The sequence below is a fragment of the Elephantulus edwardii genome, unplaced genomic scaffold, assembly GCF_000299155.1.
Source record: "Elephantulus edwardii isolate Elephantulus edwardi_28Jun2011 unplaced genomic scaffold, EleEdw1.0 scaffold00095, whole genome shotgun sequence".
Classification (NCBI taxonomy): domain Eukaryota; kingdom Metazoa; phylum Chordata; class Mammalia; order Macroscelidea; family Macroscelididae; genus Elephantulus; species Elephantulus edwardii.
The window spans coordinates 6,617,943-6,634,837 of NW_006399845.1; the positions used below are offsets into that span (position 1 = coordinate 6,617,943).

General features: G+C 40.9%; 1 protein-coding gene across 2 annotated transcripts in view; it reads right to left on the bottom strand.

Moving 5' to 3' along the window:
- ARHGAP26 (Rho GTPase activating protein 26) overlaps positions 1-16,895 on the bottom strand; it is a 636,281-nt gene that overhangs the window by 288,103 nt on the left and 331,283 nt on the right. For both annotated transcript variants that reach the window (XM_006891116.1, XM_006891115.1), the window contains exon 12: positions 10,118-10,154. In XM_006891116.1, the coding sequence (XP_006891178.1) occupies positions 10,118-10,154 (37 nt within the window). The remainder of the gene's footprint in view (positions 1-10,117; positions 10,155-16,895) is intronic.

The following is a 16,895-nucleotide window of genomic DNA, read 5'->3' on the forward strand; positions in this document are numbered from 1 at the left end:
ACCAGTAGCCAGGAAATAAAAAAAACGTATTGCCATGGGAAAGTCAGCTGTTAGGGACCTCTCGAGGGTACTGAAGAGCAATGGTGGCACTCTGGAGATTAAGGTGCATCTGATACAGGCTATGGTCTTCCCAGTCACTTGTTATGCATCAGAGAGTTGGACAATGACTAGGAAGGATAGGAGAACTGATGTGTTTGAGCTGTGGTGCTGGAGAATAGTACTGAATGTACCATGGACTTGCAAGAAAACAAACAGATTCATCCTGGGGAGGGTTAAACCAGGCTGCTCCTTGGAGGCAAGGATTCTGGGGCTTCGTATGACATACTTTGGACATACTATAAGGAGGGACAGGTCCTTGGAGAGGGATATCATGCTTAGGAGGGTGGTGGGACAGTGCAGGAGAGGAAGTCCCTCTATGAGGTGGATTGATTCAGTGACTGGGGTAATCAGGATGGGTGTGTCAGAAACAGTGCAATTGGCACACGATAGAGCAGGGTTTAGGTCTGTTGTACATAGGGTCACTATGAGTTGCAAGCAACTCGATGGCACATAACAACAACAACAATGCATGGGAATGATTGTATGAAACATAACATCAATGAAAGAAAGTGCGACATATATACACATAAACACTATGTACATGAATGAAACACAAAGTATATGAATATTTATATACATATCAATAAAAATATTGGAGGTGGGGGGGAAAGACTGAAATTACTATATCAAAAACCAATGCTGTTGTTATTGTCATGTGCCATCAAGTTGTCTGTGACTCACAGGGACCTGATGTACAATAGCTCTGAAGACTGCTCTATCCTGAGTCAATTTTATTGTCTCTAATACACCTACCCCCATTGCCCCTGTCACTGAGTCAGTCCATCTCACTGAAGGTCTTCCTATCTTGCACTGTCCCTCTCCAAGAATTGGTCCCTCCTTGCAACATTCTCAAAGTATGTCAGATGGAGCTTCAGAATACTTGCCTCCAAGGGGCAGCCCGGTCTCACCCTCTCCAGGGTGCACCTGTTTGTCCTTTTAGCAGCCCATGGTATATTCAATACTCTTCTCCAGAATCACAGCTCAAAGGCATCAATTCTCCTTCTATCAGCCCTAGGCATTTTCCAGCTTTCTGATGCATATCATGTAAATGCAAAGACTATGTCCTGGATCATGCGCACCTGAGTCTCCAGGTTGATATCATTGTTCTTCAGTACTTTGGAGAGGTCCTGGACAGTAGACATTCTCAATACAATTCATCTTTTGATTCCCTGGTTGTTAGTACCAAGAAAATTGATGGTGGAGCCAAGTAAACTAAAGCTGTTAACAATCTCAATCTCTTCACCGTCTATCTTGATGCTGACAATAGGACCAGTGATGAGAATCTTTGTTTTCTTGATGTTGGGCTTTAATGTATATTGAAGGCTGCAGTCCTTGACCTTCTGCAGTAAGTGCTTTAGGTCCTCTTCAGTTTCAGCAAGCAGGGTTATGCTATCTGCATACTACAGGTGGTTAAGAAGTCTTCATCCAATCCTGACACCACACTCCTCCTCATAGAGCCCAGCCTCCTGGATGATCTGTTCTGTATATAGACTGAAACGGTATGGAGGTAGGACACATACAACCTTTCCAATTTTAAACCATGCAGTGCTTCCTTGCTGTATTCTGACAACTGCCTCCTTTTCCAAGTACAGGTCTGGCATAAGCACAATCAAATGTTCTGGCATTCTCATTCTTCTCAGAGTTAGTTTGTTGTCATCCACACAGTCAAATGACTTTGCATAGTCAATGAAACACAGGTAGACATTCCTTTGGTACTCTGCTTTTAGCCAAGATGTATCAACATAAGAATAGTTAGGGAGACCAACAAGACCATAAAGAGTTCAAAGACAAAGCTCAAATGTGCAAACTTAATATATAAGCCACAAGTTGGGGGGTGGGGGATAGGAGGAAATGGTTAGCTTAGTATATGGTCATGGAGTAAAAAATTCTTTGTATGGAAAAAGCAAAACTGCTTCCTGATGGGACACCCCATTATGGTGGCTATCAGTTGAGTAGAAACCTATCCAAACCTAAATGCAAATGACAAAATCATAATTAATAAAAAGTAGGGGCATATCTCTGCGAGGTGAGAAAAGACTTACTTAAAAAACTTGAAAAAAAATTATACTAAAAAGTAAGGTCTCATAATTAATGAGGATGTTGTTGTTATGTGCCATCAAGTTGCTTGTGACTCACTGATAACCCAAAGGCACATGGCTGGAATCCAGCAGCTTTTTCACCAGTATAAGATGGGCACTCTCTTCCTATGCAATTTCCTGCCTCTCAAAAGCTGCTGTAGAGAGCTCTGATCTCTGATAGTCTAGTACTAAAGAAATGCACTGCCAGCAAAAGGCATGTGATTCGGATCCACCAGTGGTTCTGCTAAAGATGGGCAGTCTTCTCCTATGCAGTTACATCCTCTGAAAACCCAAAGAGGGTCAGCTATGGGTCAGTTACAACTCAGTGGTATACACTAAAAGCAAGAATAAAACATGCTGAAAGGTCAGCTATGAGCTGGTTCAGACCCAATGGCACATAACAATAAAAACAGGGCAGCTATGGTATGGAATCAACTCAACAGCAGTGGGTATGAAACTAACAAGAGATTAATATATAGACTATAAAAGAAGCATCTATCAGTCACAAGAAAAAAACTGGAACTGTAATAGAAAAATGTGCAAACAAGAATAGGCAATTAGCAGAAGAGGAAACCCAGGAGGCTGGTAGGCATATTAAGAGATGCACTAATTCATAAATTATTAAAGGAATGAACAGTAGGGTAACATTTTATAAGATTGACAAAAAATAAGAAAGCTGAATCATGCTGAGAGTTGGTAGGGATGGAGAGATCTTCATGTAGACTTGGTACAATGAAGACTGATCACTTTGGAGAACAAGATGCTAGTCCTCAAAGTACACACACTCAGACCAGTTATTTCCCCTGCTGGTTGCTCCTCCCATACATTTTCATAGAGGGGGTCATGCACAAAGATGGTTATTGTGATTTGGAGTGGTGATGAGGAGTAAGAGGCATTCCAGGTGTTTTGTGCAAAAATGCATCCCTGGAGGCCATGGGGTACACAGCAATCAGAAACACTGGTCCAGAAATACAGTAATAGGGATGCCTCTTTGTAAAGTGTTGAGGAAACAAAGTATGAACCAGAACAGGACAAACAGACACTTAATAAAAGCTAAAACACAAATAAATAATATACACACATTTCACAAGTAGATCAATAAGAATCTTCATTTCCATGTTATTTCTGTCAAAATAGCTACAACTTTGAAAAACCCTTCTTTGGCTTACCAGAAAACTAACTAAGAGTTTGTTGTCATGCCCACCCTTGCTCCACCAGAAGTTGCCATCAACTTGGCTTTGGCAGCACAGTCTGGGCATGAATTTGAGGTTGCACAGACAACTCATCTTCTGGACAAGGAGAGTCTGTGAGAGAATGAAGCTGGAGTCCAGCGTCAGAAGTCTAGTTTTATAGGCAAGTGTCCTGTGATGTCAGTGAGGCTGTGTGTTTGCCATTTTATTATTTAACTAAGCAGAACATGTGATAATATATGGGATGCTGAAGGGGATGAATGGGCTTTGGAGTGAGTGTGGCAGTTATTAAAAAAAAAACAAAAAAAACCAACCCTCCATTTTTTTGGAACTGCATAGCTAGCTATTTTTGGAATGCAGTTGTTTCCTTTTAAGTTTCAAATATAAGACTTCTACAGTCACAGCACAATTTAAAGAAAAGAGGACACATTAGATTGTTAGTCTATGGGGAAGGAAAGGAAAAGGAATGGGAAATTACATAAATAAGAGTGGTGCTTAACATGGACAGTAATGATCTTGTTAGACTCTGTCAAGTCGAGTATACAGACAAAAGAACCAAACCCCGTCCTATTCTGTGCCATCCTCATCATCTCTCACACACTTGAGCCCACTGTTGCAGTTTCCATGTCAGTCCACATCGCTGGGGGTCTATCTTTCTTTTGGTGATCCCCTACTTTTCCAAACATGATGTCCCTTTCCAAGGAATAGCCTCTTCTAGCAACATGTCTGAAGTATGAGAAATGACCCTTCACCATCCTTGCTTCCAAGAAATACTCTGGCTGCACCTTTTCCATGACATACACTCATTCTTTTGGTAGTCCATTGGATATTCAATGCTCTTCTCCAACATCACAGCTCAAAGACATCAATGCTTCTGTCCTTATTCATTGTCCAGCTCTCAGATGCATAGCAAGTTATGGAAAAGACCATGTGGTTGAATCAAGCACACTTCAGCTTCAAACTGACATCACTGTGCTTCAGAATTTTTGAGAGATTCCTGACAGGCGACTTGTCCAATGCAATGCATCTTTTGACTGCTGATACCAAGAGTGTTGACTGTTATATCTAAGTATGATATCATTGAGTTTCAATCCTTTCTCCATCTACCATGATTTTGCCTGTTGGCCCAGTGGTAAGGATCTTTGTTTTCTTGATGTTGGGATGTAATCTATATTAAAGGCTGTAGTGTTTGATCTTCTGCAGCAAGCACTTTGGGTCCTCTTCACTTTCAGCAAGCAATAAGGTTGTGTCATCTGCATAATGCAGGATATTGAAGAGTCCTCTGATCTACACGCCAGTCTTGTTCATAAAGTCCAGCTTCATAAACTATTTACTCTGCAGACAGACTGAATGATACAGAGAAATGATATGCCCCTGACACACATTCTTCCTGATTTTAAACCAAACCATGTTCATTTTTCTGTTTAGTCAACAGATTCTTATACAGGTATAGATTTCATGTCATTGCTGTTGTTATGTGCCATCAAATCACCTGAGTCTCATAGAGACCCTACGTTCAACAGATCAGAAGCCTCCTCTATTCTGAGTCAGTCTCACTGATTCTGACACATCTATCCCCCATAACCCCAGTTACTGTATCAGTCCATCTTGTCTAGGATCTTCCTCTCCTGCGCCGTCCCCCCATGCTTCCAAGAATGATATCCTCCTCTAAGGACTGGTACCTCCTGGCCATGTGCCCAAAGTATGTGAGATGGAGCTTCAAAATCGTAGCCTCCTAGGAGGGACTTGGTTTCACCCTCTCCAAGACAGACTTGTTTTCTTGGTGGTCCATGGTATAGTCAAGACTCTTGTCCAGCATCACAACCCAAAGGCATCCTTCTTCTGTCATGCTTAGTCATTGTCCAGCTCTCTGATGCATAGCAAGTAGGAGCATAATTAACACGTTGCCGCACACTTTTAAATTGACAACCGTGCTTAGAAACACATTTTGCCGTCATTTGTGGCAACATGTTAAGTGCTCTGGAATTCTCATTCTATCATTAGCTTTCTTCTCAATACATTGCTTGTTGTAATCCATCAAGTCAATTGCCTTTGCATAACCAATTCAACACAGAGAAAAAGTCTTCTGGTATTGTCTGATTTCAATCAGGATCCACCTGAAATCAGCAATGGTATCTTCTAAACCTAGCCTGAACTTCTGGAAGTTCCCTGTCAATGTACTGTGCCAGTTTTTTTTTGTATGATCTTCAACAATATTTTGTTTGCATGTGACATTTGTGATACTGTTCAATAATTTCCAAATTCTGTTGCATCACCTTTCTTAGAAAAGGAAACAAATATGGATCTCTTCCAGTTAGTTGGCCAGGAAGTTGTCCTCTAAATTTCCTGGCATAGCATGGTGAGCATGTCCAGTGTTACATCTGTTAGTTGAAATACGTCAACGGGCATCTTATCTATTTCAAAGGCCTTATTTTTTGCCAGTGTCTTCAACACAGCACGAACTTTTTCCTTCCTTTTCACTGGCTCTTGTCCATATGGTGCTTCCTAAAATGTTTCAGTGTCAACCTATTGTTTTTGGTACAGTGACTCTGTATATTCCTTCCATCTTACTTTGATCATTCAAGATTTTGCCCTTAGCATCTCTCAGTATTGCAACTTGAGGCCTGATTTACCAAAAGGTCGGGGGTATAAACCCATTAGCTGCTCCAAGGGAGAAGGATGTGGCAGTCTGCTTCTATAAAGACTGACAAATTTAGAAAACCTGCGAGTCAGTTTCGCCCAGCCTATGCTCTGAGTCAGTCAGAACTGACTCCACAGAAAGGGGATTCATGTTTTTGGTTCATTCACATTTGGAGTGGAGCGGTGGGTACTAACATCATTTTCTCTTATGAAAGGCTCTCAACCTGCCAATGGAGCATTTCATACTTTATAACCTGATAAAAATCTATGGGATAGGGAGAATGAAAAGAGGAAAAAAATATCTTAAAATGGCTTCCACATAAAAAGTTCATCTTTCTGACCACATGGAAAGGCACTGGGCTATCAATTGTCTTGACACTGCTGTAAATCACGGTTGAGGTTACCTTTGACTTTTGTCCTTTTCCAACTCACTCCTACAAAACAAATCTAAGATGAGGGGACAAGATTTCCTCTGTATACTAGCAACAAACTGCAAGGAAGCTGGGTTTTTTTACTCCTATTCACCAAGGAGATAATCAGCCCAAACACCCCACCACCCTAATCTCATCAGTTTTACAAGGTTACCAGTGCCCTTGGAAATATGATTAACCAGCATGTCAGAGCTGGTAGCAGAGGAAATGTGCTGCACTCTACCAAGGCTGCCCAGGGTCACTTCCCCTCAAACAGGAGTATTATTACATAATTCCCCATCTCCACTCTTTTCACTCATAAGGCAACAAAGAAAGAATAGCTAATTAATCACCAAAGATGGCTCCTGTTTCTCCCATTTTTTAGCAAGACTGCACAAAAGTCAAGGTCAATTTTGGCTTTTCCTTAGGATGTTGTTGTTGTTGTGCACCGTGGAGTCAGATCCGACCCATAGCTGACTTTCCAGCGGGTTTTCTGAGGCAGTTAATCCAGTACTGCAGCGTAGAGATCCCCATTTCCTTAGGATAGGACTCTCAAAACTTTGAGTATTTATTGATTAACTGATCTTCTCTGATGGCCTAGTGGTAAGAAGCTGCACTGTAATACCAAAGGCACAAGGTTCAAATCTACCAGTTGCTCCAAAGGAGAAAGAAGGATGTGTCATTTCCTCCTGTGCAAATTACCTACCTCTGAAAACCCTCTAGACGCCATCTATGAGTCAGTTCTGCCTCAGCAGCACACAACAATAACAATAAGAGAGGCAGGATTAAGTGAGATAATGTTCATGAATGGGACCTTCTAAGAATCAAATCCCTATGCTCATCTGAAAACTTCTCCTACAAGCTAAAAAGGGAAGCCACAGACTGGAAAAAAAGTATTTGGTAATGACATGTCAGATAAGGGACTTAAATCTAGAATTTATAAAATACTCGAGCACCACAACAAGATAAAGGAGTGAACTGAGGGGAGGGCGTGGTCAGGGAGAAAAGTGCAACAATGAATGAGTGGAAACCCTAAATCTCTGTACATTTTCATTAAAATTAATAGGAAAAAAATTCTTAACAACAAAAAACAAAAACAAAAAAAAAACACAACAAAAACAAACCCATAACCAAACAAGATAAAGGTAAACAGCCCAATTGAAAAATGGGCACAAGATATGAACAGACCACCAGAGAAGACATTCAGATGGCAAACAAACACGTGAAGTTGTTGTTGTTATGTGCCGTCAAGTCATTTGCAACTCATAGTGACCCGATGTACAACAGCCCTACACTCTGCTCTACCCTGTGCCAATCTCACTGTCTCTGACACACCCATCCTGATTACCACAGTCACTGAATCAATCCACCTCATAAAGGCCCTTCCCATCCTGCGCCACCTACCAAGCATGATGTCCCTCTCCAAGGACCTGTCCCTCCTTACAACATGTCCAAAGTATGTTAGATGGAGCCTCAGAATCCTTGCCTCCAAGGAGCTGCCTGGTTTAACCCTTTCCAGGATGAATCTGTTTGTTTTCCTAGCAGTCCATGGTACCCTCAATACTCTTCTCCAGGACCACAGCTCAAAGGCATCAATTTTTCTTCTGTCCTCCTTAGTCACTGTCCAACTCTCTGATGCATAACAAGTGATTGTAAAGACCATGGCCTGTATCAGATGCACCTTAGTCTCCAGAGAGACACCATTGCTCTTCAGTACTTTCGAGAGGTCCCTAACAGCAGACTTTCCCATCGCAATACGTCTTTTAATTTCCTGGCTACTGGTGCCAAGAGTGTTGACTGTGGAGCCAAGCAAACTAAAGCTGTTCAAAATCCCTAGCTCTAAGAGAGATGCAAGTCAAAACACCTATGGGATATCATCTCACCCCAGTAAAAATAGCAAACTTTAACAGAACAACAAACAACAAATTCTGGCAAAGTTGTGGAGTAATTGGAACCCTTATTCACTGTCGGTGGGAGTGTAAAATGGTACAACCATTATAGAAGGCTGTATGGCGCTTTCTCAAAAAGTTGCAAATAGAAATACCATTTGACCCAGCAATTCAACTACTGAGAGTATACCCTAAAGAAACAGGAACTGCCACCCAAGCAGATATATGCTCACCCATGTTTACTGTGGCTTCTTTCCACAATAGCAAAAAGTTGGAAACAACCCAGGTGCCCATCAACAAACAAATGGATAGTGAAGCTACGGTATATTTACACAATGAAATACTATGAAGCTTTGAAAAACAAGGAACTCATGAAATATTATACAAAAGGGGTGACCCTGGAAGACATTATTCTGAGTAAAATATCTTAGTCACAAAAGGACGAATTCTGCGTAGTGCCACTGTTGTAAAGCAGGTCTGACATTGGGGTTAGGGAGAAACTAAGAGGAGATAAATAATGTATACTGCAGTGAAACAGATGAGGGAGAGAACGGTTTAGGAGGAATATATGATTAGGTATTACTGTCATGAAAAGAGTTCAGAATAAAAACTGCATAGTAGAGTGGATGGGGTGGAGGGGTTGTATAACAATGAAAGATTTTTTTTAATTTTTTAATTTTTTTTTTTTTTTTTTTTACTTTTCAAAGAGAAAAATGAACTAGGGGGATGGATGGGCAGGGAGGAAAGTGTGCAACAATGAATGAATGGAAATCCAAACATAAAAAATAATCATGACATTCTTTTACTTAAAAAAAGAAAAGGAAGAAAGAAAGAAAGAAAATGCTTTGCCAGGGTGAAGTCTGACAGCCATGCTGACACTGAATGTCCCACTGGAGGTCTTCAGGTGGGAAGCTTATGTGGTAGTAACTAAGATCAAACTTGGGAAATTGAGCTGACCCGGCGTGCACACAAGACGCCTTGATGGATCTGTGGTTAAGCTCTCACTGCTAACTAAAGTCAGCGCCTTCCGTTCTCTAGCTGCTCCACAGGAAAGAGATGTGGCAGTCTTTCTGAAAAGATTTACAGCCTTGGAGGCCCTATGCAGGGATTCTCCTCTGTGTTGTTGCTGTGTGTCATCTAGTAGGAACCAACACACCCTCCAGCAGGTTTCAGGCACTGTGAATCACACTGGAAGAGAATACCCATCTTTCAACCACGGAGGAGCAGATGGATTAGAAACATATGCCTTTGGGGTGGCAGTATCACTCCGTTGTCCACCAGGTCACCAGTATTACCTACTCTGTTTAGTCGCTATGTGCCATTGAGTCAGAACTGACCCATAGCTGATCCTCCAGGGGGTTTTCAAAGGCAGTAAATCACAAGACAGGAGACTGCCCATATCTGACCATAGACCAACTGATGGATTTCAAACCACTTAGCTTTGGGAGTGCAACACAATTTCTTACCACTAGGCCAAGAGAGTTCCCTACTCTGTTGTGCTGGTTGAGTACCATCAAGTTGAATCCAACTCATAGCTGACCCTCCAACGGGTTTTCAGAGGCTGTAATCACGTGGGAGGAAACTACCCATTCTTCTCCTGCGGAGCAGCAGGCAGATTCAAATTGCATGCCACTTGGATTGCAGTTTCTTAGCACGAGGCCACCAGAGCTCTACCTGCTCTGTCAGAAGCAACTCCGTGACAGCAGGCAACATGTACACAGTCCTCCTAGTGGTTCACACCCAGAGCAGTGATTGCTCTAAGCCCACTCCCAGCCCCCAAGTGTACAAAATCACCCAAGCAACATACTTACTCCCTTCGCTCTGACTGTCTTTGTTGGAGTTGTAGACCTGGAAAAGAGAAATAAAAACTTACTTGTATGTATTTTATAGCATCCTACAGGTTCACCGAAAGAACATGTTAACGTGCTTCCTTCCCGCCCCCTTATTTGTCTTCGTCCTCCCCCTAGCTTGTGCCATAAGGTAGAAGGCAGTTTGGCCCCAAACATGAACCCTTCTCCACAATGATCTACTTTCTAGTATTATCTTTAGTAGTTCTTAAGAGACTGAGCATCAGAATCATGTGTGGAACATTAGTTAGTGTTTTGTTTTTTGGTGTGGGTTTTTGTTTTTTTTTAGAAAATGTCCTACAATGTGTACCTTATTCCATATCATTATACAATGTTTACATATAGTTATAACTCTTAGGGGGGAAAATGCTGTTTTAACAGAAGTAAATAAACGTGTGCATTTAAGATAAAAAGGAACAAATTTTAAAAAATGAAGTTAAAATTCATTAAGAACTCTGCAGCAGAGTTCTATATGCTAAACACTTCACATGCATTATGTCAACTTGTTGGGTAGGAACTGTTATGCCCCTACCCAGTGCGGAGTCTGAGGCTGACAGGTTAACTAGAGTCCGGTAAGTGTTAAGCGGCAAGTCAGGATAAAGACACATTACAAACTGTTTAGTGTACCACTGAGGAACAGGACTAATCACTTTTTACTTTCTGTTGTTGAGTAAAATTTAATGTAATAAGGTTAATATAAGATTTTTACAATTAAAATTCTTTACATTTTCATCGAACATAGAAAAATGTGCTCACTATAAAATCAGCAACGATATATTGCAAGGGTCGGCAAGTTTGGGGTGGTTTTATGTCTTTTTTTTTCTGTGAAGCTCCAAAGAATGAATATTTTAGGCCATATACTCCAAGAGGTAAAAATCAAAGATACAATGTAGGTACTTATATAATGAAAATGGAGCTCAATGGCATAGCCTGCACAGTGTTGCACTGCAACCAAAAAGCTGCGTGTCTGATGATTTAAAGTCACCATCAGCTGAAGAAAAGGAAGACAGGCAGCCTCTTCAAATTCATGGTTCACAGTTTCAGAGGTAGGGTGACTCTGAGTAAAAATCACCTTGATGACAATGGAGTGTGGTTTTGTTTTGGTTTTGCATTTTATATAAATAAAGAAAACACATTCCTACAAAAAATGTCTGCTGATACAAATGGGTTGAGAAATTATAGTACATTCACACAATAAATGCAACTAAGCAGCACACAAGAGCAATTGTAAATTACTACCTAACTTGTGAGAAACTGGAGAGCATTACGCTAAGTGAACGAACTCAGTCCCACAAGACAAATGATGTATAAGACCACTACTGTAGAAAGTGTATGAGGATCCAAGGAGGGGTAGAGGGGTGAGGATGGCGGGTGAGGGTGAAGGTGTGTTAATCATAAGGTTATAAAATTTGATGGGTGGAGAAGTGAAGGAAATGAGAAAGCTCTGATGTGAAAAACAATGTATAGAACTCTATAAATTAACCAGTAAAAATTAAAAAAAAATTCTCCTAATAAAATGTAAACATAATCATGAATAATTTGGTACAATTTTTTTGGAGCTCAAGTCTATTCATGAATAAATTAAATCCTTTTTTGTGGGAGAAGAAGGAATATTTTTATTTGAGGTTCAAAGTTACCAACTTCTTCACATTAAATCAACTACAAATATTTGTAGGTAAAGACTACACTTAGCTTACAAGTTATTAAATTAAAGCTAATATGTATTGGATTTGGCTGTGAGCCATAATTTTTCAGTCCTTTAAGATGAAACCTCTTGGAAAAGAAAAAAAACAACATAGTATCCTAACTCTTTTTTATTGACTATGATTCCGTAGATTTGGAAAGGCACAGAGAGAGGCTAGTTTTCAGAAAATATAAAGAAATGAAAGGCAACCAAGAGGTTCTGAAGGTGAAAACATTTTTTTTTAACTCTAGAGAGCCTGAGTCAAGTATTTCTTTAAAGAATCTTTAAGAAAGAAAAAAAAAGACTTCCCTCACCCATGGGTGGTTGTTGTTGTTGTTGTTATGTGCCGTCGTTTGCGACTCATAGTGACCCTATGTACAGTAGCCCTAAAACCTGCTCTATCCTGTGCCAATCGCACTGCCTCTGACACTCCCATCCCAATTACCCCAGTCACTGAATCAATCCACCTCAGACAGGGTCTTCCCCTCCTGTGCTGTCCCTCCACCCTTCCAAGCATGATGTCCCTCTCCAAGGACCTGTCCCTCCTTACAACATGTCCAAAGTATGTCAGACGAAGCCCCAGAATCTTTGCCTCCAAGGAGTAGCCTGGTTTAACCCTCTCCAGGATGAATCTGTTTGTTTTCTTGGAAGTCCATGGTACATTTAATACTCTTCTCCAGCACCACAGCTCAAAGGCATCAATTCTCCTTCTATCCTCCCTAGTCATTGTCCAACTCTCTGATGCATAACAAGTGATTGCAAGACCACGGCCTGTATCAGACACACCTTAGTCTCCAGAGACACACCATTGCTAACAGCTGACTTTCCCATCGCAATACATTTTTTGATTTCCTGGCTGCTGGTGCCAAGAGTGTTGACCGTGGAGCCAAGCAAACTGAAGCTGTGAACAATCTCAATCTCTTCGCCAGCCATCCTGATGCTGCCAACTGGCCCAGTGGTGAGACTCTTTGTCTTCTTGACATTGAGCCTCAGTCCATATTGAAGGCCGCAGTCCCTGACCCTCTCCAACAAGTGCACGAGGTCCTCCTCAGTTTCAGCAAGCAGGGTTGTATCATCTGCATAACGCAGATTGTTGCTAGATCTTCCACCAATCCTATGCCACACTTCTCATAGAGCCCAGCCTCTCAGATAATCTGCCCTGCATACAGGTTAAAAAGGTATGGAGACATCACACATCCCTGGCATACACCCTTTCCAATTTTGAACCATGCAGTGTTGCCCTGCTCTGTTCTGACGACTGCCTCTTGGTCCAAGTATAGGTTTTGCATTAGCACGATTAAATGTTCTGGGATTCCCATTCTTCTCAGAGTCAGCCACAGTTTGTTATGATCCACACAGTCAAATGCCTTTGCATAATCAATGAAACACAGATAGACATTCTTCTGGTATTCCCTGCTTTCAGCTAAGATCCATCTAACATCAGCTGTAATATCCCTAGTACCACGGCCCCTTCTAAACACAGCCTGGACTTCTGGCAGTTCTCTGTTGATGTGCTGTTCCAGTCGTTTTTGGATAATCTTCAGTAGAATCTTGCTTGCATGTGAAATCGATGATATTGTTCTGCAGTTTCCACACTCTGTTGGGTCACCATTCTTTGGAATGGGAACAAATATAGATCTCTTCCAGTCAGTTGGCCAAGTGCTTGTTAGTTCCAAATAAATGAGGGAGTGGGGAAGGTAAATGCAGTAAAATATGGCTGACTCCTCCAGAGCTGAGAATTAGCTGGTCCAGTCAAGCCCCTCAATTGCCTTGTTGCATTGAGCAAGTCCTTAACCTCTCTGAACCTCTACTGTGCTTCTGTAAATGGAAAAGTTGGCTAAGGAATTTGTTACCTAACTCAGACAAATCACTTACTTTATTATTACTGCTGATGTCAGGCGGATCATGGCTGAAAGCAGAGGATATTAGAAAAGATATTTCATTGTATTTTATTGACTACGCCAAGGCATGCAATCATGTAGATCTTAACAAATTATGGATAACATTGAGAAGAATGGGAATTGCAGAATGCTTAACTGTGCTCATGCAATACCTATACATAGACTAAGATGCAGGTGTCTGAACAAAACAAGAGAACACTACATGTTTTTAAATAAGGATTATATAAAGGTTTTATCTTTTCTCTACACCCATTCAATCTATATGCTAAACAAACTATTTGAGAAGCTGAACTTTATGGAAAAAAAATGTGGCATCAGGTTTGGAGAAGACTCATCAACAACCTGCATTATGCAGAGGACATAACCTTGCTTGCAGAAAATGAACAAGACTTGAAGCACTTGCTGCAAAAGGTCAACCCAAAACCCTCCAACAAGGATTACAACTCAACATCAAGAAAACAAATCTTTACGATTGACCAAATGGCAATATCATGATAAACGGAGAAAAGATTGGAGTTGTAAATGAATTCATTTTGGATCCACAATCGACACCTGTGGTAGAAAACAGTCAAGAAATCAAAAGATGTGTTATTCTGGGGATAATCAGCTGTCAAAGATGTCTCCCAGGTTGTGAAGAGCAAGGATGTAATTTTAAAGACTTATGTGTACCTGATCCAAGACCCAGTCTTTTCAATTACTTCCTACAATTACTTCCTATGTATCTGGAAGTTGGAAAACGAATAACAAAGACTGATGAGAAATCAATGCCCTTGTGTGGTGTTAGTAAGGAGTACTGAATAAACCATTGGACTGCCAAAAGAACAAACAAGATTTTAAAGGAAATGCAACCAGAGTGCTCCTGAATGATGAAACTTGGCTCACCTACTTTGGCCACGTTGTTAGGAGGGGGTTGGTCCTTGAGAAAAGACAACATATGGGAGTCAGAGAAAAAGAGGTAGATCTTCAACAAGACGGACTGACACAGTGACTGTGTAACAATGGGCTCGGACAAGGCTGAAATAAGAGGCTGGCACAGGAGAGGGTAAGGTCCAGGCCTGGGAGTCATAAGGTGGCTATGAATTGTAGTCAATCCCACAGCACCTAACAACAACAAGAATTCATTTCCTAAAGAAAACTACAGCTCAACACCCCATTACTAAAGGTCAGAAAGATGCTAAGAGGAACAGATTTCTATATATAAGGAAAGTTGACTGGTGAATGAGAAGTCACTATTGTATAGACTTTAAAGTTCAGAGATGAGAAGACAAAAGACTGATTTTTGGCTTCAGGCTTATAATCAGTCACGTCATCATGATAATATTTGTTTCTTTATCTACAACACAGGGATGATGGGAGTTACCAGTTTAACACTTCCAGGTTTGTTTTAAGGATCAAATTTGATGTAGGCAAATGTTACACATTGAAAATTCTAAATTATGACATATATAAAAATGCTTTAAATTATACTATACAGGAAAGAACTGTTTAATATTCAAGAGATTTGGGGAGAGAGTGAAAGTCACCACAAGTTGTGTAGATGGGTTGACAGCAAGGTTATGATAATTTCCAAAGGACCCAATGTTACTTGCTGAAACTGAGGAGGACCTCAAGCACTTGCTGAAGAAGGTCAAGGACTGCAGACTTCAATATGGATTGAAGCTCAACATTAAGATAACAAAGATTCTCACCACTGAGCCAATTGGCGGCATCATGATAGATGATTGAGATTGTTAGCGGTTTCAGTTTGATTGGCTCCACAATCAACATTCTTAGTACCAGCAGCCAGGAAATCAAAAGATTAATTTCATCAGGAAAATCTATTGTCGGGGACCTCTCCAGAGTACTGAAGAGCAATGATATCAATCTGAAGACTAAGGTGCACCTGATCCAGGCCATGTCTTTGCAATTATGTATTCGCTATGCTTCAGAAAGCTGGACAATGACTAGGGATGATAGAAGGAGAATTGATGCCTTTGAGCTGGGTGCTGGAGAAGATTACGGAATATTCCATGGACTGCTAGGAGAACAAAGAGGTTTGTCCTAGAGAAGAGTGAAACCAGGCTGCTCCTTGGAGGCAAGGATTCTGAAGCTTCGTCTGACATACTTTGGTCATACTACAAGGAGGGACCAGTCCTAGGGAGGGGAATCATGCTTGGGAGGGTGGGGGGATAGCACAACAGAGGAAGACCCTCGATGAGATGGAGTGACTCAGTGACTGAAGTAATGGGACAATAAGGTTGGCTCAGGATAAAGCAGGATTCAGAGCTGTTGTCCTCAGGGTCGCTATGAGTTTCTAGTGACTCGACAGAAAAAGTTGGCAATTAGTGCAAGGCACAGAACAACAATAGGGGGAACACGGCTGCAGGGTCTCCTTAGACTATATATCTTTTTAATTAATAAAAATTAAGAATCTGCATTAGATCGTAGTTTTAAAATAAAACTTGATGGCACATGCACATAGAACATCAACAGGTTAGCAGAAGCTAAAACTGTCTTCTGCTTTTTATCAGTTTCACTTCTTTTTCTATCAAATAAGAGACTAGTGACAAAGGGACATTGGGACTAACAAATAAGGGAACCAAAATGTTCAAAGATACCTTGAATTGTTACTTATAAAGTTCCTTGTAGTTAATGAATACATTTATCCGTGCTTTCAACTAACACTCAAGAGTTAGATGATGCTATAGGTGTTGGAAAAACAGATGAATAAGAGAATTATAGTTTCTACTTCCATGTAACATGTCTACAGATGAAGAAAACAGAAATAAACAGGTATAATAAACCAGCAAATTTATTTCAAATGTTGTTGACTATGCAGTGGGGAAAACAGGGTCTGGAGGTCAGGGCAAATATACTCTGAAGAGGTGATACCTGCCTGAGACCTAACAATAAGAAGCAATCTTTGTAGGAAGATCTGAGGGTCAATGCCAACAGCAAGTGCAGGTCTCCAACATGGAAAAAGTTGGCAATTAGTGCAAGGCAGAGAAGGGTGGGATGAGAATGAGACAGGAGGGAAGAGTCAGTATTCGGTCCTGGAGAAACTGAAATAAGAGGGCTCCTAACAGTTAAAGATAGTGACCCATGGTGACAAGCTTTCAATAACCCTGGAAAGTTGGGTATGGTAAGGGAAGCGCAGGGGGAAAGAGGCAGTATTTTG